The sequence below is a fragment of the Athene noctua genome, chromosome 1 (genome assembly GCF_965140245.1).
Source record: "Athene noctua chromosome 1, bAthNoc1.hap1.1, whole genome shotgun sequence".
NCBI lineage: Eukaryota > Metazoa > Chordata > Aves > Strigiformes > Strigidae > Athene > Athene noctua.
Window position 1 is genome coordinate 257,173,946 of NC_134037.1, and position 22,237 is coordinate 257,196,182.

Consider the following 22,237-nt stretch of genomic DNA (forward strand, 5'->3'; position numbering starts at 1 on the left):
AGAATATGAAATATCTGCTGTGGCAGGTCTTTAAGCAGAGATTAGACAAACCTGTGATACAGGAGGAAGGCACAAAAGACACCGTCAGGGCAGGGGTTGGACTTGGAGACCACCTGAGGTTCCTTACTGACCAGATTTTCTCTGATTTGCTGACTAGGCCTGAAAATACCATGATTTTCTAGAGCACAAATTGTTTGGAAATAGGTGGGTTGGTTTCTTTTTTTTGTTTCCCAAATACTTAATAACCTGTCAAAACATGTCCTGTGTATCAAGTCCTGACAGTCACTGGATTTTGACGTTTGGAGGAGAGGTGCATTGAGTATGCAGAGGGTTTTATTTACACCACAATACAGAATTTGATATCTGTCTTTTTCCTTTTATGCCTCAGTGCAGTGTTGGTAAAATGACAATAAAGCAAGAGGATGACCTTACACTGCAGGCAGGGCTGTGCGACCTGTAAACAGAATCTGCTCATAAGAAATGTTATTAAATGCTCTCGAGCTTCTGACTGCCATAATAAATGCATTCAGAGGCTTTTGAAGGGGCAGGCTGAGTGCAACGTAGGTGAGCTGACTGGAATATGGAAAGAACTGCGGATGACAAGCTAACTGAATAGCAAAAAACCTAATGGATGGTGATGGAGCAATATGGTGTGGGTCACAGCCCAGGACCTGCACTGCTGATGAGCAGCAGAGCTGCTGGGAGAGATTTTGGAAGGACAGGGCAGTCCCTTTTCTTGGCAGGCACCTTGTCCCCTTTTGGCACCCTGCTGAGCAGCTTCACTAGGGCAGGCACCCATCTGGCAACGCTTCTGGGTAATCACGGACTGAACACCTCCCATGCACCCTGACACAAGCATTAAAAATTAAGAGATTGTGAGAGGTACGACATTTATTTCACTGGGAAGTGAAATTGGGTGTTTGTCCAAAAGACAATGTTCTGGAGTCACTGGCCAAATAAGGTGTGCAATTAAAGGGTGTATGGTATAAAAAAACAGTTCATTGTATAAATTGAGTTTTACCTAAAAATTATGCTTCATGATAGTGCAATACTACTCTGGGAACAGGCAAAATCCATGAATATTAGAAAAAAGGTGAGATGTTGATAAAGGTCTTTCCAAGAGCTACAGTTTCCACGGTAAAAATCCTTTCTAAAGACAGTCAAGAAAGAGTATAAGATCTGACAGGGAGAAAAGCAAAAGAGATGCTATTTTTGTCTCCTGAAAGACTGGTTGTAATTACAACAGTCGAGAAAAAAGCAGATTACCAGCTCAACTTTTTTCTTTCTGTAATATTTCCATCATTGTTTGACACTCTTTTTGATTCAGTAAAAAATCTGAAAAGCCCTCAACCACTGTGGATTTTGGGATTAGAAAAGGAAAGGCTATTTTTGTTCAGCCTGAAGCCCATGATAGGGAGAATTACTAAGAGTTCAGTATGCCACTTTGGCAGATATATAACCCTGCTCACAGTTACCAACATGTTCTGTTCCTTTTGGTGCAAAAGTGACCATCAGAAGATACTTGGGATATGATCTTGAGTTCAACATAGCATAAAACGTGCTTTTAAAGTTTGTGTTCACATAACTCCTGCAGCTTCCTCCAGTATAAATATCAGACATAAACCTTTGGGCTGTTCTATTTTCCACTGATTATCCATAGACCAGGGGACCCCATAGACTAGACAGCAAATGCTTAGTAAATGGTAACTGTGTTATCTTCATTTACCTGTTTTGTGTTAGAAACTTTAGGGTAGCTGGTGCCCTGGAAACCCTGTCCTTTGCTGCAGTAGCATAGAGCAGCCATAGGGAACCACAAGGGGGGACCGGTTGCTTTGATACTCCAGCCACCTTCAGTAACAATTAGAAAAGCTGGTGAAGATCATTACTACAATTATAAGAATGAAGCTAGAGACAACTTGGTCAATTCAACTGAAGCACAATCTTTGCTTGGTGAAATGAAGCTGTTTCTACCAGTATTTGGATTCTTCTCCTTATTACACAGGTGATAGCATCTCTAACTGGTTTGGTATCTTCAAAAATGTTAATAGGACCTAGGATTCAGATGATGTCTCTGAACCCAAACAAGTACATTTCCTCCGCTCAAACTAAACAGAACATGAAAGAAAAGTAGCCCTATTGGGTTAAGCCAGAGATCCAGTTAGCCCAGTAGCTTTTTCTGAAGTTGTCCAATAACAGATGTTGAAAAGAAAAAGTAGAAGAAACGTGATGCTTTGCCTTTTAAAACCTCTCTGCTTCTTTAAATCAACAATTAGTATGTACTGAGATACTAATTTTGTGTTAGAATTCCTTTTTAACACAAAAATGGTAAAAATTGTCATTGGATCCATTGCTTGCTAACTTATCTAATTTCTTTTTAACTTTTTTTTTTTTTTTTAATATACAATATCCTGTAATAATGAGCATCAGAATTTAATTACGCATTGTACGGAAATGTACTATCCATTGACTGATTTAAACTTGAGACCAGAAGATTTCACTGGAGCTCCTTAATTGTGATTCACATTCCCTGGTTTTGTATCCATCCTGATTTTGTAGACTTTAATTTCATGAGGCATGAATTAGAGGAGTCCAATGAACTTAAAAGTGATATAAATATTCTAAATCACATTTTAAAAAAATGCTGAACTTATTTTTTTAGATGAGGTAAACAGACCCAAGTTTGGCTTGAAAAAGAGGAACTTTTGGGCCTTTGAAAAGATTATCCTTTATCCATTCCTGCTAACAGGTTTGCCAACTGAATTGCCGAGCCTTCTTAAACAGTTTTTTAATGAGAAACGAGAGCTGATCAGCTACAAATGTCTCACCATCTGTAATACTTTCTTTGTATCTTATCTCCAGATTTGGGATTAAAAATTAGGTATAAACAAATGAAAATACGTAAGACTTTTAAAACCTATAGAATAACAAGGCACTTCATATTTTAAAATCATAGCTCAAAGAAATTTTAAGCACTATCTCATGAAACTGTTGCTTTGTCTTAAACATTGCTTCTACAGGGGAAGAAAGGAGTTGGGGCCAAGACGGTTCAGGTAAAATAGCAACAGGATAACCCTTTTACTTGAGCAAAAACCCCCAAGGATTCTCTGTATTCAGTTAAATTTTGTTTTAAAAATGCTTCCATGCATATCTGGCCAAATTTAGAAATATCCCATGAAAAGCTATTCTCCCAGTTTCATCTTTAGAGTAAATTAAGACAGTACCACTTGCCCACATGGTCATGAATGTATAAGCACAAAGGTGCAACAGGCACACAAGACCATTCCTATCTGAATTTTAGCTGGAATTTGAGACAGAAGAGTTATCCTGGGCCTACTGCAGCCCTGTTTATCTGGACTGAATTTTTTCCAGATAAAAAAAATAAAGCATGAACTGTTAGACAGCCACTTCTTTCTGAACACTGAAAGACTAAATGGAAATACCGATCCCTAAAATGCACATACCTATATGTGTACTCAAACACCTCATTTTACATGCGGATACTTAACAGTGAACCCTTTTTCCCTTTATGCTCTTTCAAACACAAACTTACATTATCTTTTCCCAAAAAGCCTTGAAACTGTGGTTTGGTTTATTTTTATTTTTTTAAACAAAAGCAAATTTTAGCAAATACTAACAATAGAAAGTGTGCTCTCAAAAGGGTACAATGGACTTGGTGTGTAATTATGCAATTTCCTAAACACTGAAACAAACAGTGATGTGAGTGGCTGGAAGATTAATGTTACACTGATGACAAAAATGGAAAAACAATTTGGGGAATCAAGAGGTAATTAAATTCTTGACAGACTCACTTGAATAAGGACCATTAGTTATATGAATGAATTATTCCCTGGGGCTTTGATTATATACAGGAAATAGACATTTAACAAGTGATTTCATTGGCAATATAAAACTTAGTATCTCTCAAAATAAACACCAACATTCATTTACAGGGTTGCAGAGAGTGGTCGTTTCAAACTAAAAAATGGAGTTCTGACTCCTGAAGAAATGCAATGATGAATAAATCCTTTCACAATGTATTTTGTTATATATTTTATAACAAGTTACCTGCATGTGCAAATAATATGCAGAGGCTGAACTCTGTTTCCATGTACCTTATAAATCTGGAAAACTGGTTTCAGTCAGTGCAATTATTCTGCATTTTCATTGAACTTGGGAACTGTTCTGTACAGCAGTTACAAGGAAGTATTTGCAAGTCTGAAATATTTTTTGCTGGCATGTAGAAGCTTGGGACCCACTGTGCTTGGAGCTACATGTTCTTAACAAGAGGAACTTCTAACCCTGCTAATCTGTCTGAGTCAAAGGAGAGAATAAACTGAAATGAAGGAAGTATTATTATTCCCATTATACAGGAAACTGAAGCAAGAAGAGATTAAGAGTTTCAAACCAGGCAGAGGATCACAGCAACAGCAGAAGGGACCTGCTGAACCACTTCGTTTTGTCCCTTGCTACACCTACGTTGACTGTGTTCACTCATCACCCACTTTGGGCCCTGCCTTGTGTTTTCTGCAGCCAGACAGAACTTTTTGCTGATGGTTTCTGAAGCCCCATCTCTTGATTTGCTCTCAGAAGCCCTCAGTTGTAAATCCCATGTATGCCAACTGGACTGTTTTCAAAAATAAATCCCTGCAAATGTAATGTCAAGTATGCACTACTGCTACAAATGCAAGCTACACTTCAGCAGAAAAATATACCTGTGGGCATTTCTCATGCTGTAACTCTTGTCAGCCAGATGTCAATATATGGGATATTAGACATCAGGCTAGTGAGAACTGCTGGCTGTTGGGCACAATAAAGTGATGCTGCAGAGTGGTAACAGCAGGAAGGCTGCTCTGTCCCAAGAGTGCTGGTGGAAGGGAACTTTCATGTTTTGTGTTGGCTGGCCCGTTGCACCTGCTGTGAAACACACCTGTGCTCAATGTCTGTCACAACTGTCAAAGCAGAACATCTGAAATCTGAATTTTGCATCCACAACTCTAACTTTCAACCTTCTGTTTGAGATTTAACACCTTTTGATGCCAGGGAATTTACACTTCTTGCTCTATTTCATTAAACAATTATCTACCTGCATTGGTTTTAAAAATCTTTTCTTCTCTATCCATCATTTAACTAAAATTAGAGCTATCACAGAATGCTCTTTTCTTAGTGTCTTCCAATTAGGAGGCACTGTCAGTCAGTATTATTATAAACAGCGTATTTAATTATATAAAATATTTTATCATACTATATTCATATTTATATTTAACTATAGCCCAAGTCTTGGTTGCAACAATATAAATATTCCTTGTATTGCTAAAATTTGCTCTACTCTGAAATATATAAAGCAATTACAAAGTGCAATTTCACTATTTACGTACCCCTTTTGCATCAATTACACCAGGTTTCGCGTTGAATTTCACCGTCTTCAAACGTGCACGCTCCTTTCTTTCAACTCTGGGGAAAAGACAAATAAAGAAACGCATGTTGATTATAGCAGCATTTCATATGATACGTTTGGTATCTGATCTCCCAAGACCATTGGTGGCTTACTACACATAAAGTGAGTATTTAGAGCAGATCGTACACATTGGAAAGAGAGAGGTGTCAGGTCACTTCCTCAGCCAAGCAGTAGTTTTCTGGCAAACACAGGACTGGATTCAAGCAGCCTTGGCTGTCCGACACCAGCAGAACACCTCTGTCTCCCAACACACATGGGAGTGTGGTAAAAACATATTAAGTACAGATTTACCATCTATAATTTAAGCTGTCCAAAAATTAGGCAACATTTAGAGTTCTTCTGTGGTGGGAAGTATGGAACAAAGACAAAGAGAGAATAAGCTATTCACCTCCATGCTTTCAGATGTGCACTTTACGATGGAGCAAATTTCAGATCATGCACATAAGGTAAAGTGAATCCCAGAATTTCTAAATCTGGAATCCCATGGTGTCAGACTAATGAACTGCTTAAAAATACCTTAAAAATTAACTTAAAATAGCTTACAAAACAACATGTGGTGGTGAACAGTGTCTAAGCTCATGGTAAATGCAAAGTAAAAAAGGATGAAGTTTCACCTGATGGGTTGAGAAGATGTAAGACATTGCAGTTGTTTGAAAGAGAAGTCCTGCTCCTTTTCCCTCCCACTGCCTCATTTCCCATTGCTCCCAGCAGTGCCCCTCATTGCTGCCTTCTTTGCAACAGAAAACTAACCAAGTAATAAAAGTGAATAGCTTGTAATGGTTTTAAAGAATTAATCAGACTGAGATGATCCAGCAGCTTGTCTGGCTGGAGCAGACTGGAAGGGGGGAAGCTCCTTTCCTTTATGCTTCAGAGCAACCTTTGCCTTGAATCTCAAAGAAAAACAGAGAATTTCTTACTAACCTGAGTTTGGGGGAGGTACCTAGAAGCTTTCCAGGGGCCAATGTGTTATTGGCTAATCCTTAACAACTGTGCTAGGTATTTTGTTTTCCCAAATTGCCCCAAACCCATAAACCCACATTCACCACATGCATGCAGGCAGTCTGCCTGGAGCTTTGCAGAGCCCTTTGCACATGGTCACTGTTTAAATCTTGGGTTCTGCAATATTGACTTTACAATACCACAGATTTTTCAGCGTCTTGCTGTCAGCTCGACTGAATGCTATCACTGGAAATTTTTTCTTCTTTCAAAAAACTTATTTAAAAATTAATTTCAAATTTATCTTCTGAAAGATGGAGGTATGCTATTTGTTACAATATTTAAATGCAGAGGACCTTTCTTGATGCTTTGATTAGTTAAAACTACACAGTTTTGCCAAAAAGAGCATTTCTGAGAAGATATACAAATGCTCATGGGCAGAAGAGCTATTTTCAGCCACTCTAAAATGCTGTGAATTAGGTGCGTCGTCTTATTCAAACCATGCCCTCCACAAACATCTGTAAGCAGACAGAATGCAAAGAATTTGTTTTTCTGACTCATCTCAGTGAAGACTTCACTGAGAGTGGGAGAGTTCTGAAAACAAAGATGGGCAGGGTCACACTACCAAATCATGTGGCCAAATAGGAGAGGACACAAGCTGTACATTTCAGGGGTTTTTCTTTGGGCCAGTTCTGGTCTGGCCCCATGAACTGACTACCCGTTAGCAGGTGGATGCATTGAGTGAGCTCATCTTCAAGACGAGTTTAATACAAACAAATCTAGTACGTGTTTATCAAGACTGCCCCACAACATGAACCATAGTGCAGAAAGGGAGGGCAAAAAGGCCATTTGCTTTGAAAGCTCAATCCTGGTCTGAAAAACGAGAGCACGCAGGCCTGTGAGCCCACCTCCTGAGACCTGAGAGCCCAAACTGCAGTGCGGTATGACCCAAAATTTGGCTTAATCTGTACAGTTCTTGTATTCATGCATACAAAGAAAATTGAAATGCTCCAATAAAAAGCCTCAGAAGTTATTTGATCCTGATATCTATAGCTTCAATAAACAGAGCTTGAGAGAGGAGTTCTTATATTGTATATGCAACGCTTTTCAAGTGAGAAAATACACAGATCTAAAAAATTGTCTTTGGGAGAGAAACACTTATCAAAATCACTGGCAACGAGCTGATATTACTATATGTTGTATATTTAAATTTTTAACACAGTATACTTAAATAATAATGCCAGGAATTAAAAAAAAACTCTAAGGAGTGTGCTCTTCCCTAAACAGAATCAACTGCCAAGAAAACCAGGTGCAGAGAGAGAAATCTAAATAAAGGAAGAAGTTATTTGTGTCCTTATTCGCCTTGACTAATACGGCTATTAACTGTAAATTGACATTTTCTGCCTCTGCAAAATCATCTACAGAATCTACTGGCCCAAGCACAAAAACCTGATCATCTACCTATAATTGAAACAGTAATTCTATTTGTCTAAGATTAGGAATTGCTCTAGGAAATCTAAGTTGAATCCTGCAAGGCTATCTTATAAGAACTTGATAATATATTTTTATTAGACAATAAATAGCTGAGAAAAAAGGGAGTTTTCTTACATCCTCCAAACCAGTCCACATATGACCCTTTTTTAAACTTTCACAGTTTCCCACAAATACCATTAGAATAACTTCCTGCAAATCTCTTGGTTTCTAAGTCTTTTTATTCCTTGAGTTATAAAAGTTATTTTTTTAAAATACAAACTCTAGTCTTTTGATAGAATGATAATTAACACGTTTCCTTCTGTCTGAGTGGGCTTATATATTTCCTACTGAAGCACAGTGAATTTTGGTTACTATAGTTACAGTTTAAATTTAGAATAAATGCATTTCTCTGTAAGTGTGGAATATTCACATGGAAACAGCTCAAATGCAGCTTTCAAATTAAATCTACGTTATTAAAAACACATGAACAGTCTCAAACTTAAACCTAGCAGATGAAGTCTCTTGGTAGTACTGGTAAGAAACGAAGACTTGGGGCTGTGTAATTGCCTAAATAGGATGGATGCCTTCTGAGAAAATAATTAGTTCAAACTCTACTTATTAATCTGTGTTAACATTTAAACTAATTCCAGTTCTGTCTTACTTCCTAAAACATCTGCTTTTAACTTCATTTCTTATTCACTGCATAAAGAAATTTGGAAATGAACCTTGAAGAGTAGATTTTATTTATGAAATTCGTCGTAATTGCATTAGCAGCCATGGAGGCATTGCTGCTTTCTACAGGCACAGCAGAGACATGAGGAGCTGCAGAAACATTCTGCATTGCTTTGAGAAGTACATAAATAATGTCATTAAGTGCCATTAATCCTCCAGGCAAACATACCAACAACATTCATACATGCTCAGCATGCTTGCTGAATATTACAAACATTTCATAATCTGGTACTGTATTAATGATAGCAGCGAGTGTTGCCTCCCATTACAATTTTCCTGACACCTTCCACAATAAAACTGTTCTCAGTTACTTATAATTTAGCTGAACTGTACACTTCAGAGCTGAAATTTCATGTGTCTCAGGGTGATTACATTACTGTTGCTGCTCGAAGTGTCAATGAAATGGGTTAGCTATCAGAGAAAGGCTAGGGTAAAATATAAATGGTTTTGCCCAGTTTATAATATACTCTTAAAGCACTTCAGCTCAGGTGCTCTACTGCCTTCATGTCTTGGGTCTGGGACTTGGAATGTGGCAGTGAGTTGCTCTGGTATCAGGAATATCTCTCTCTTTTTTCCTGAAGAAATCAACCCAAAATCTGAATGTCTGAAGAGCTTTGGTTTTGACATGTTCTGGAGAACTCCATTAGCATTTAGCTTGGTTCTCCAAAGATTTAAGTCTTTCTTGAGGTAGTCAGTGTGCAAGCACTGACATGAACTAAGATGTTCCGATAATTCCTCATCTGACCTACCAGGACACTTCTGCCACAGACAGAATTAAAAAGGTAACTAAAATGAGTGAGATAAAAGGTATGGAATATCAGTTCTTTGAGCATCATTGATGCAGCTCTTAGAAAACACATCTTAATTATTTTTTAAAAGGAACACTAATTCAAGCACTTTTAGTACTTCTTTGAAGCTTCAGTTTTGTAACTGCTACATTTAAAGAAAAATAAACTTGACCCCTTTTTTCCCCAAGACAAAGGGAGTTTACCCACAAAAAGCCTTTTGCAGCTGCTGATGTTGTGAATGACTAAATAGCCACACAAGTGTAAATTCTTTACATTGTTTTAGCTGGCAGAAAACCCACCATCCCTTAGACAACACTTTGATCAATCAGCTGAGGAAATTGTTTTTAAAGGAAGAAATGTTTCACTTCAAAATCGACTCATTTCTCATTCACCACTGCTGCACAAAGCAGGATTATGGGGTGTTGTGCAAAAAATGAATTGAAGGGGGAGGATTCCCATGTGCCAAATTTGCAGAGGCCCAAATCTGCAACCCTGACTTGCCTAATATAAACATTGCTCCCATGCCCCTTTCCAATTATATATCTTCTTGGTAGAGCTATGCCTAAGGCATGGAGGAAAGCACAGATATGATTTCCAAAACTACTTCATGGCTGAAGTTCCATTTTCTAAAGTGCCTGGGGGTCACTGAAACTCAGTGACTCACCTACATCCACCATTCAAATGTGACTTTGGAGCTTAAAAACTCTGAGCCCTGCATGGAGACAGCATCACCTAGCACAATTGATCGGGATTTCACCTCCAGCTTTCCACCCAAGTGTAGCTCCTGGCAGAAACACTGCTGTGTACAGGGAAATGGGGTAAGACCATCTGAGATCTGGGACAGTTGGAGCATACCCTGTTCTTCCCATGTAAAGCTAAAGAAGTGGAGAGAGGTACAGTGAAAATATACCTCAGCCTTCAGTGTTGCCTCACTATCAAGTTCAAGACTTCAGCTCTTTGGGATGCTGTCTTCCTACTTCTCTTCCAAGGAACTTATTACTGGGATGCAACACTCACTGCAGTGCAATGTTTATCTGCTTTTGTGTTTCTGGGCACATGTAGCTGTTAAAAATGGGCCTCAGGGATTTTTCAAAATGAGACTTTCAGTTCTTCATGTACACTGCAAACAAAAAGAAATCAAGCGTAACTCAGCCAGACATGAACTGTGATCCTCCATTGTTGGGGGTTAATGGACCACTGGGAATTTTTTCAGTGCCTTTCTAACAGCACTAATCAGTCTTCACAGCAGAGATGTAAAATATCAAGTGAGACATGCTTTAATCTTCAATAACAGTGTTCACCACTGATTTAGAATACAGATGCAAATTGCAAACCGGTGTCAAGAATCAAAATGGTTACAGTAGCCTAATTTGCACAGATTTGGCACTGAGGTCTTCTGCAGAATGAAAGTTATTTCCAAACCCAGCATGATAATTGTAGTTAGGAGAGTTATCAAAGAGAAGAATGCAATGTAAAATGGATACTTGAAAGACCTTGATATTTTACATCTTTGTTAACATGTTTCTTCTTGTTTTGCTTTCCATTTCCAGGTCACTTGCATTATATTTGTTTTGCTTGCTCATCAAGTGAAAGATAAGTGAAAATATGTATTACTATTTATAGTCCAAATATGTGGACTCAGTCCATAGTTTTTTATTGCTTCCACCCTTTGCACTGCTGGGTCTTGTTTATGTGAGCTTACCAATAGATTCTCATTCTCAAAATTATTTTTGAGCATTCCTGAAGTGCTAGTTTTGCAACAGAACATATATTTTTCAGTAGGAGAGAACATGCTCTTGTTCATCTCTCCACCTTCAGTGACTTGCTTATAGAAAGCAGCTGAGCATCTGGTCAATATTTTATGAAAAGAGTAGACCTAATGCCATTAGGAAGTGAATTCTCATAAAACTGTAGAACAACTTTATTCAGATTAAAAGCTAAGGGCTGTTTTCCTTCAGCATGAAAGACCCATCATTGCAAGAGAACAGGAAGAGGGTTATACATACACATACATATCAATTTTATTTCATACTCATTTTTTTCCAATTAGATTAGTAAGTACAGTGAGGTAACTTATTTTAGACAAAGATTACATAATTATGCCATGTTCAAAAGTTTTATCATCTAAGGATTAAAGTCTTAAGGGATGCTTAGAAATGTAGACAATTTATAGGAAAAATAAAACTCACTTGGGTGGATAAACATGCCCTTCTGCCAAGCTGAGTAGAATAACAAACTTAAGTTGGCTTTTTGCCCATGGGGACTTCTGCACTGGGAAAACCTCTTGTTCCTTGTCCTCAAGTGTTTGTTAAACATTGTTTTTTATATACTTTTCCCCTCATTTTGCTCTGAAAGGGGAGTGCGATAACATGTATTTGTGGGCAGAATGTTGTCTATTTGAAAATACAAGTATCAGGCTGGTACCATCAGCTGGTGACAACAGAGATACAAGCTGCATAACATGTTGCAGTCAGATGTACTTAAAACTCCCTGAAAATGGATACCTTAGAATGATGTCCAGTATGAGAGCAGTTTTGTGGCTGCATATCTTAAAGACAACAGAAGGATTAGAGTAAATATTTCAGTGTTTTGGGACCAAATCCTCACTGGCTACAGTGGGAGCAGTAGTACAAATGGTAAGAATTTATGCTTGGCCATTCTAGGACAATCTATTTGAAATCGCAGACTAAAATACTTTCAGATCCACAGACCCAAGTCAAGCAGATATACAGACATCATAGAAAATACTGAAACTTGACATTCATGAAGTGGGAAGTTGCTGTTGTGTGGCGTTTCCAATGCAGGAGCTGTTCTGCATGCAAAGAAAAAGTGAAAAGAGCTGGAACTGTAAAATCAACGTTACAGCAAATTAAAGTCTCTTTACTATTGAATTAGAGCATCTGTCTAGGAATTTAATACACTGTAATTTATGCACATTGGTTTCATATTTTTTGTTGATTCACTTCAACTAATGTGTTTCCATGAGGAGGGAATCTTAGACCTAGGCTGCTCAGCTTGCTGCTGCACTTTATGGGAAGCTGAATTTGTTTTGTTATCCAGACAATAGGAAAGACAATGAGGCAGATAAAGATTATTTTGCTCAAAAGCCCAGCCTATGTAGAAATTCTGATCTAAATCTATACATCTATATTAAATGTAGCAAAAATCTAGTGTAAATCTGATTCTGTTGGTCATTCTAGTCTAAAATAGTAATTTTTGTTGATAGGGGAGCAACTGACATGCATAAACATAAACATAGTGCACAGGTAATACCACAGGCTGCCAGAGACAGGGATACAGGGCCGGTAGTTATGTCCCCTCACTTTGGAGACACTGCCCAGCATAATAACAGTGCTCTGCTTCCACCTTAGACGTAGCTTGGCTAAATCTTTTTGGTGGATGTGGAACCAAGAGAAATTTGGCCTGCAATATTCATTCATTAATATTATACAATAGCAACTATTTGGTGACCGTGAAGCCACAACTGAAGTGGTTTGTAGCTGCTTTTGCTCAAGCCCTACTGTTCGCAACATCAGTATGATACAATATCAAAACATCTTTATAGGATTTTATTTGGGTTCTACCCAACTGGCTACTTAGTCCCATGGTCAAGAACAACAGCTGTAATCAGACAAAAATGCATACTGACAAATGGACAAAATGTTGTCAGATGTAGAAAGGGTTGCAATGATATTTTAGCAATGCAGGATACTAAGCATTTAGTTTTTGTCAATCCCTCCTGAGATCACTGGCTCACCAGTTCATGAGATTTGGTCCTTGCACAGATCAGTAGAGGAAACACAGGGCCCCCCTCATTTCTTTGTGCTGCCTCTTTCAGTAACCCTCCTGAAGCTGCAGTGCTCCGAAACTCCCTCTTAAAGCCTGACTTTACAATTTAATGATCAACCAGGCAACGAGTCCACACATTGGCAGCAGCACTGAAATCTAATGACAAATATCTTTCAAACTCTATTGAATCACTAAGAGGTGAAGTCTGGTAATGTATCCAGCATCCTGGAGAGAATAATGTGTGGCAGCTCCCCTATAATTATAAATCATTATTTCTTCTGGTATATTACATATACCGTAGAGGAGAAAAAGAGTATGGAGTCTTGATTTATCATTCAAAATTTCTCTTATCTGCTCATGCTAAAATGTCACTGTGTGAAAGGCTGTCCTGTAAAAACTAAACATACACAGCACCATACACAGCTTAAAGAAGTAATATAACATACTTGTTATGGCTTTGTGTGTATATATACATATATTTGTAAACATATATATATGTACCAAAATAAAACTGAAGTGGCCACTGGCTTTCAGAGCTATTCTATAATGATTTTACTTATGAAAAATGCAGGCATTGTATATTAGCTGTTGCTGGAAAGAAGTTAAGGTAGTAAAGCAGATAGCTCAAAGATTCACCCTACCACTAATAATCCCTGGATCTGTATAGCTTCTTCCTAACACAAAGTGGAAAAAATGTTGCAGTCCCCCAGGATAGTATTCCTGCATATATACACCTAGGCAGAAGGAGTCCAAGCACAACACCCAAACTAAACGTCACTAAACCAAACCCGACCAAAACCCCAATCCCTAAAGAAAAGGAATAGAACTGAATGGGGGATTGAAAAGTACAAGACAAACATAAAATCTCTTCAACCTACAACATCATAGGAGGCTGGCCTCGCAGTACAAGTCACAGCACAACAGACAGTTACAGACGGTCTTTTCCTCCTGTTTGATAAGGCATATCTTACTGCTAGATATTATTACATATAATGCAATACCTATAGAAACAGTTCCACATAAACGAGATACAGCATCCTGGAGTAAACTGCTTAAACAAAGATTTCCATGCCGTAGTTGCCTGCATTTGGTCAAATGAATCCCAGGACCACTCTGATTTAGATCAAGCCTCTCATAGTCAATAACCCACATTTGCAAAGGAAATTCAACTCTGAATTAGTACATTCGGGCAAGTACGATGAATGCTATTCTCTGTAGCTCAGCCCTGTATGCACTGATTGCTCACCCTCCCCTTGGGTGGTGTAAATGACCACAGAAGATGCTGGAAAGAACACATTGGTCTCACTGGCTCTGAGGGATCATCTAGAATCCACAGAAAGGAAATGATACTCAACTTTTCAGTGCATTGGAAAAAATAATCTTGTACAACTGAAGCCTTTTATGAAATAATAGCAACTTCCCCCCACCCCAGCTCAGGTGTATCACATCATTATATTAACGCAGACAGAAAAACAGATGCCATTGATTTTTCCAATTCTCTCAGATTCACTAGTGAAGAATCGGGATGACAGGGAGAGCATGGTACTATACCTTCATCTTTACAAATTCAAGACTTATTTTTAGACTCTAATCAACTGATTTTCGTCTGGTCTCTTTTTCTTTTTTCCTCTTTTCTTCCAGTGTTTCCTAAGCCACATCTCCTTCTTAGGCTGTATCATCTGTCTGATCTCGACTTAGAGAGCCTCTATCTTTTGTCCTTGAAAACATCACTGTGCAGGTAACCCAATAGGCTTTAGGCACTTACATCCTCTCCACCTTACAGAAGATACAACTCAACATCTTAAGCAGTTGCTTTCCTTTGCCCTTTTTTCCCCTATAGTTGTTTTATTATGTATGACGACTTTTCATAGTATGCACCACGGTGCGAGTGAGCTTTGTGCACATACTTTCCTCAGTAATAACTGAATAGACTTTTCTCTTTCCCCACGTGTGATCCAATTATGTAATTACAACAGTATTTACTGTAGCAATTAATAGTAAGCAAGTATTCCTTTTCAACATCTAGAGACCAAATCTGTTTAATGGGCACATTTTTCCCATCTTAAAAATTATGATGTAGTTTTTATTTCTATCTATTATACAACTCGAAATTGCTTTTACACTGAAAATCCTGGTATGGTTGTTACTCAAACATGGTCATGATTAGAGAAAATAAGGTCCTTGTAGAGCTCATGTCAACAAGGTATTTGATGGCTTTTCAGCTTACTTTTATGTGATTTAGAACAAGGAGCACCATGAACTCTGTTAGCATCTGGGCCAACTCTTGAAACAGCAGCAGTTGCTCTACAGAGCATCAAACATTCTGTTTCCCCACAATCAAAAATGGGCACATTCATTTTTATATTAATGCTAAAGCTGAAATAGCTAGGAATAGAAAGTTTATATGCAGTATGGGAGCATTGCTGCAAAAGGGAAATGTAATGCGGCTTGACAGATTTCATCTTCCTCCTACCCTTTCAGTTCTTGACCTTTCTATAGCAACTATCAACAGAGCCAGAAAGTAATACTGATTTGTGTGGTAGTTCTGATACTATCAGAGACTTGTGGCCAATTTTACAAAAGCACCTAGACAGAGTAAACAATACAAAAAATGAGAAAGGTTCAGATGTCTGTTCTCTCTCCACCAGTCATCATGAACCCATCACAGCTAAACGAAGATTCAGACTTAGCTTGGAGAGTGGATGAAAGTTCTTTCATTTACATTATACAAAAAATTTACTGTGATATAGATTATCCATCAGTTTCCAGGCAGGCAGAGATTAAATTAACAGATTTTGAAGCCAAAGAGCACCATTATTTAATTTAGTGTCATTTTTTACATAACACAGGCTGAGAAGTTTAATTCTATTACTCTCTCAAAAGAAAGACATACAGTCTTGATTTGAAAATGTCAAGACATTCATTACATCCCTCAGCAGTTTGATGCAATGGCTAATCACCCTGACATTAAAACATGTGCTCTACTTCAAATTCAGAGCTAATTCTCAGGCTTGGGTTCTGGTTATTCCCTCTTCTGCCAAAACTCTTTAGTAGCTAGTGCTCCCTCCCCCTTCCCCCCCTTCTTTGTGAAGATACAGATTCACTATAATTGAGTCACCTTTTCAGATCCTGTTTAGTACAGTTAAACAGCCTGAACTCTTTAAATCTCACAGCAAAAATTGTATCTTCCAACTCTTGAAATAATAACTGTGGGATTTTCCTCTACTTTCTCCATTTTTTAAGTATATTGATGCACCCTGTCTTTAGGATAAAACGGAATATTTTAACATCATGCCCAAGGAGGTAGGAAGGAGGAGGCAGCACTCACCTCCTCTTGCTGGGTATAACTCCCATCTCCTCACTGTCTCCCTCCAGAGTGACCCTCCTCGCCTGCCACCATTCATCGTCCGAGGCGTTGATGACATGAAGGATGTCTCCGTACTTAAAACTGAGTCCTTGGCTTGGGAGGCCACTGTCTTTGCTCTTGTCATAGTCAAACATGGCTCTGTGAGAGGAAATAGATATGAAGAGAGGTGATTATATCAGTCTTGGAAACATTTACTTCTGAATAATTTGTCATATTTTATGTTACAGTTAACCCTCGCTTCTTTCCAAATGGAAAGGTCTTGCTTTACACTGTGAAGTTAATCTTCACAGAATCCTTTTTTTAAAAAGAGAATCTGAACAGTAAAGTATTGTATTTACTGTTTCACTTAATAAAGAACAATCACCATACCAGAGTATCTAGTAAACAAGCCCAGTAGCCAGAAGCCCCTCTTATCACCTTGCCAAGAGCAATTTGTGGCTGTTGAGTTTGTCCTTTCCTCCTCACAATTCCCTGTGCTCAGACAGGGGGCTGTCTGGCAGACAGGGATGCATTGTGAGGACTAAATACAAGGGACCAAAACCATGCTCAGGATAATGTATTTCTTCAGGTGAATGGATGCTCCTATCTTGGCACCTAGTTCAGACCAGAAGTAAGCTTTCAAATCTTGATTATTCCCACTGACAGTACTTTGGTTGACGTCTTGGAGCTGTGTTAGGTTGCACATACTTGGATTCCTGAAATTTGAAATGAAACTGAAAGATGCCTTGACCAGAGTAGTACTAGGCTGACATACACCCCTGCAAACACACGCAGGGTGCAGGCAGCACCACTGCTTTCACTGTCCATGTCCAGTCCCTCTGCGCTACAGCACCTGCTGAGGCAGCCCTTGCTATCTCCTTTTGTGTTGAAGATGCTTTCCACCACTTTGAAGTCAATGTCTACCTTGGGTATACCTATACAAAACAGTCTCATGTACAGGACACGTATATTAATATAGGATGTATATATGTCTAGGGACTCCATAAGCACAAACTGAGAGCTACCTGGCTATCCAACTGTGACTGGACACAGCTAAGCATGAACTTACTGCCTAAATATTCAACCCAGATCCTGGCAAAGACCTTCAGCCTGCCTTGAGCTCTGTATTACCAAGTTACAGTGATGCCAATTCTCAGCCTCATCCAGTCCTGTATCTGGCAGCTATACCAGCAGTCTTCAGGGCAGACATACTCCCATTTCTCAGGGAAGGATCCAGCACATGAATCCCAGCAATGCTGCGCATGAGTGCAGGTCGCTCATTGGAGTTACCTAGCTAAAAATCTGATCTTTGTTTCTTACAGGAAAAAGTAACATGGGAATATTTTTCCCATGTAAAATACTGCTTAAAGATCATTCTTGTCAAGAACCAATGTTTATTCTCCTATAGGAAAGATAATATGATTATAATCCCGACTGCAGAAATGTTAGATCAGTTAAATCCCAAAAGGTGTATAATAATTGCTACTATTTTATTGTCACAAATAAAGCCGTGGCAATCTCTTCACCGGTAAACACTTCTGTGAGAAGGATTTAATATAATTAATTGTTGTGCACTGTAGTGTAATTGCAGAGAATGATTATAACAGCTTTATGGGTAGATTTAAAACACTCAAGGCTATCTCTTGTACTGAGAACTTAAAAAAAAGTTATCAAAGTTGTAACTATGTAACCAAAATAAATAGAAGGTCTCATAAGCACTCATTCTGCATGAAAGGTCTGGTTCAGGAGAATGAAAAATGCTATTTGGAATATGTCTTCTCTTACAGAGTTTACAGTCATCTATTAACATCTTCAGAAAAGTCTAAATAATTCCCTTCTCTGAGGATGAAGATAATAAATAACCCTGTTGAATTTTACATAATCCATGATTTTGGATATGCTTGTGCCTTTCTTGGTAAATGTTCTTGGACTTCAAGTAATATTTGAAAAATTTTAATGGCTTAGCAGAGGAAATTCTTTAAAAACTTGGCTATAATTTAGTAAAAATTTACATTCATAGAGAATTCTTATCAGTAGCAAGTCATCTGGTGCCTTCGCAAATTGGGCTTTCCATGGGGACATATGATGAAGCAGCATATCAATCCAGAAGCAGCTAAATATCATCAGTCACCTCTTCTTAACAAATTAATGACACTTGATCTCTGGAAAATGGCAGTGCACACACAAACAGGCACACAACATATCATCCTGCTGGTATTGCCCTTAACACCATGCAGTGGTCTGGGTTTTACCACTGTATTGAACAGCCGTCGTCTTAAAAATTCACTGAATAATTGTGTACCTTGCCATGGAAGCCTATCAACATCTCAGAACCCTAACCACACAGCTGGCAACCATGATAGATACTGGGCAGATGTAATACAATCCTGAATCCATGCATAATTAAATTACTCAAAACAAATGACAGTATCTTCTGTTGCAGAGAATATGCAAGACTGTCACAACCCAGATGTAAAACACATGCCAAACTGGAAATGCTCTGTAATTGGCAAGTTTTAAGATGAAGGGTGTGTTTCAAAAGCTAAGTAGTAGAAATAAAGTAGGGCAGTGTTCTTTGTCCTTGAACAAGACATTTGCACCTCAGAGCCCACGTATTAACTTAAAAATCACTGACTGCCATCGTGCTAGCTGATGTTAATGATGAATGCAGATGGCAATGTTTGCCACTGACTTACTTTGATTGGAGTAATCATGTGCAATGCTAATTAAAATGAGATTACAGATCTCAGACAAGAGAATTTTTGAGTACACTTCTCATTGAAAGATTTTGTGGCTGCATGCTCTACAGATGTTGATTACTCCATTAGTAAATGAAAATGATATGAGAGCTGACTTCAGTGCTCTTTCCTAAACATTTCAAATTAAGAGCCAGGTTTAAATTGATAACTATATTTAAGCTCACATCTTCAATAACATTGCTGGTTCTGTAAAACATACTTTTGCAAGTTGGCAGTTGGCCCAGCTATAAGACAAATGGAGATCTTCAGTCTAGGCACTGCTGTATGCATGTAGAAGCTAACAGAACTACCTTGGGTAATAGAGAGACCTAGGCACACTCATCCCCACCCTGTCCTTTCAGTTCTCAGGCTGTAAGTACAATTTGGATCTCTACATGTCCAACTGCAAGCTCTTGTTTTACTTATTTAAGAGGCTGACATGTCATTTCTAATTTTCTACCTGATAAACAGCACTCAGCTCTGTTTGTGCTCAATCTTGCAGATGTATATAAAAATAACACATCTGCATCTGTTGAATATCCGCTGAAGTGATACAAAATGAATGGAGCCAGACCTCACACTTGGTAATGGAACTACGCAAGGCAGACAGAAAAAGACACATTTTTTTGCTTTCCTCTTTCATGGTTTTGGACAATGACAGGCCACTTTTACAGGATACTACATTACATCCTGCAAGCACTGAAACTTTCAACAGAAAGTTCAGGTCTCAGAAAAGTCTACTTGATCTATGCAAGTTTCTTTACCCAGATAATATGCTAAGTAAGGTATGTTAGATACTTTAGATAGGTTCTGCCATGGCAGGGGGAAATATCAGAGGAAAGGCTAAAATGTAGTAGCATCCTTGCAGAATATTAGGTGTTGAGTAGAGGACATAAGGAATCCAGTCCAGCAAGAGACCCATCCATCCCACAGAGCACCATAACCCCTCTTTGAGAGATGAGCACCGTATTTTCCTTTCAGTTACAGAAGGACCTGCATGATCAGGACCTGACTGTCATGACTCCGCCAGACAAGTACTCTTCCAAAATGAGATGTCTGAAAGAAACAGCAAAGTAGTGTTATTCAAACCAGCCTGAGGATTTAACCCATGAAAACATGTCACAGTGCCTCTCTCTGTGATGAGTCAGAGGTGTCTCCACACAACACAAGCACACATAGTGCAGATGCTGGGGAGCCTGCTCAGCAGAGCTAACGAGCTTTCTGATCTTGCTAACATGACTATATGTTTTCATGTCCCTGAGTCTGCTTATTCATGGGTTGCTCAGGCAGTTCTTCAAGGCACTAAGCCCTAACTCTTTTTTAGTGTCTTCTACTGCAATTTTAAAGAATAATAATCTCAGTGACCTTTCTAATGGCACTTATCTAACAGGCTTGGAACAGGCTTGGTTACTAACAGCTTTGCTTTTTTTTTTTTTTTTTTTCTCCACAACTGATAAAGGAACATCTTAAAGAGCAGTTCTTCTTTCAGGTGTTTTATATCCTCAGGTAGCTACCTGCATCCACCGTTCAGCCCTTTTTGGATCATATAGGACAGAACCAAGAGATCTACAAGGCTTTCTTTATGGCAGTAACGGCTCTTTTTCAAGTCAGCTGATTAAGTCTGCTTTTGAACCAGGATAGCACATTTTTAATAACAAAATTGTTTTAAATTTTTTAACTTTCATTTTAGAGCTGTCTCCAATGTTGAAATCACACCAGCATCAGAAAAATTCCTGCTCAGTATCTTCTAGAGAGTGCCTTTCATAAACAGGACCCTAGGTTACACAGAATAGATAACACATATTGAGGTTACGAATATAATAAGCCCAGAGATTACTGTGAGATGGAGATAAAGCAATGAAATAGGGAACAGAGCTTGCTACAGGCTAGTTAAACAGATGTGGTGAAATCATGATTTGGCCATCTCAGTTCCCCTACTAGAAAAATAGCAATAGGAGTGGGTGTGATTATTAAAAGCACAAAGTATATGCACCAAATTTCCATTAAGGAAAAACTTTTAGTATCTGTACAACATTTTGAAAGTGAAAAGTGCTATTAAAGTGCTGAGAAGTCTCCTGCTTGTAGAAAGTTAAGAAACAGTGTTCTGAGAAATGAAGCAGGTGCAAACATTTCGAATAAACTGGATATAACAAATATCTAAGAGTCTTGTTTCCCTGATATTATTCCAGGCTTCAGAAGTGATCATTACACAAGGTTAATCCCAGCAGTAATTTGGACAGAACCTAACAGGTTTTATTTTTGTGCTTGGGTGCTTCTTAATCATTTTCAGGGATCCACATCAGCGTAAAAACGCGCAACAAGAATTTCACAACAGCATCAAAACTTATTGCTCAAAAAATAGTTTGAAATGAAAATATTGCCAGTGCCAAGCTGTAATATACTGCCAAACATGCAGTGAGATGTCCACATGGCAGTGAAGACCACTAAAATGGGGGCTCCTTTTCCTCGACTTACTATAAATACTTCAGCATGAGGTAAGCTAAAAGCTAAGCTGCACTGTGCAGTAAATTCCTATGTCTGATGACACCTATTCTTGCTAGAGTAATAAATGTTTGACATAGAAAATACATTAGCTTTAAGAAAATAGCAAATCGATGCATTGTGCAACCCCATATATTGCAGCCTATTGGCATCCACCATGCCCATATTGTTACCAGCATTTTAAGAATGAACATTAGGATACAGAAAGACTAAGTGATCTTGCTTAGCCTAATTTAACAGAGAAACCTAACTGCTTCGGCTAGTGCTGTAAACACCATTTGTAAGTTAGGAGTCTTCATGATCTTCCTGGCAAGGCAAGGGATATTAACGTATTTACAGCACAGCAATATATTTTGCTGAATGCTCCTGTATGTCCAGCGCAACTCCCCAAAATCTTCAACTCCCATATTGGTGCACTATGGCCAGTAATCTCAATTTGATACAGTTCAGGTACTGCATGGCAGCTTTATTTGCATCT

General features: G+C 38.4%; 1 protein-coding gene across 26 annotated transcripts in view; it reads right to left on the reverse strand.

Moving 5' to 3' along the window:
- DLG2 (discs large MAGUK scaffold protein 2) overlaps positions 1–22,237 on the reverse strand; it is a 1,037,827-nt gene that overhangs the window by 41,860 nt on the left and 973,730 nt on the right. For all 26 annotated transcript variants that reach the window (XM_074917829.1, XM_074917850.1, XM_074917842.1 and 23 more), the window contains 2 exons: positions 16,502–16,678; positions 5,376–5,451 (listed from right to left, as the gene is read on the reverse strand). In XM_074917829.1, coding sequence (XP_074773930.1) covers positions 5,376–5,451; positions 16,502–16,678 — 253 coding nt within the window. The remainder of the gene's footprint in view (positions 1–5,375; positions 5,452–16,501; positions 16,679–22,237) is intronic.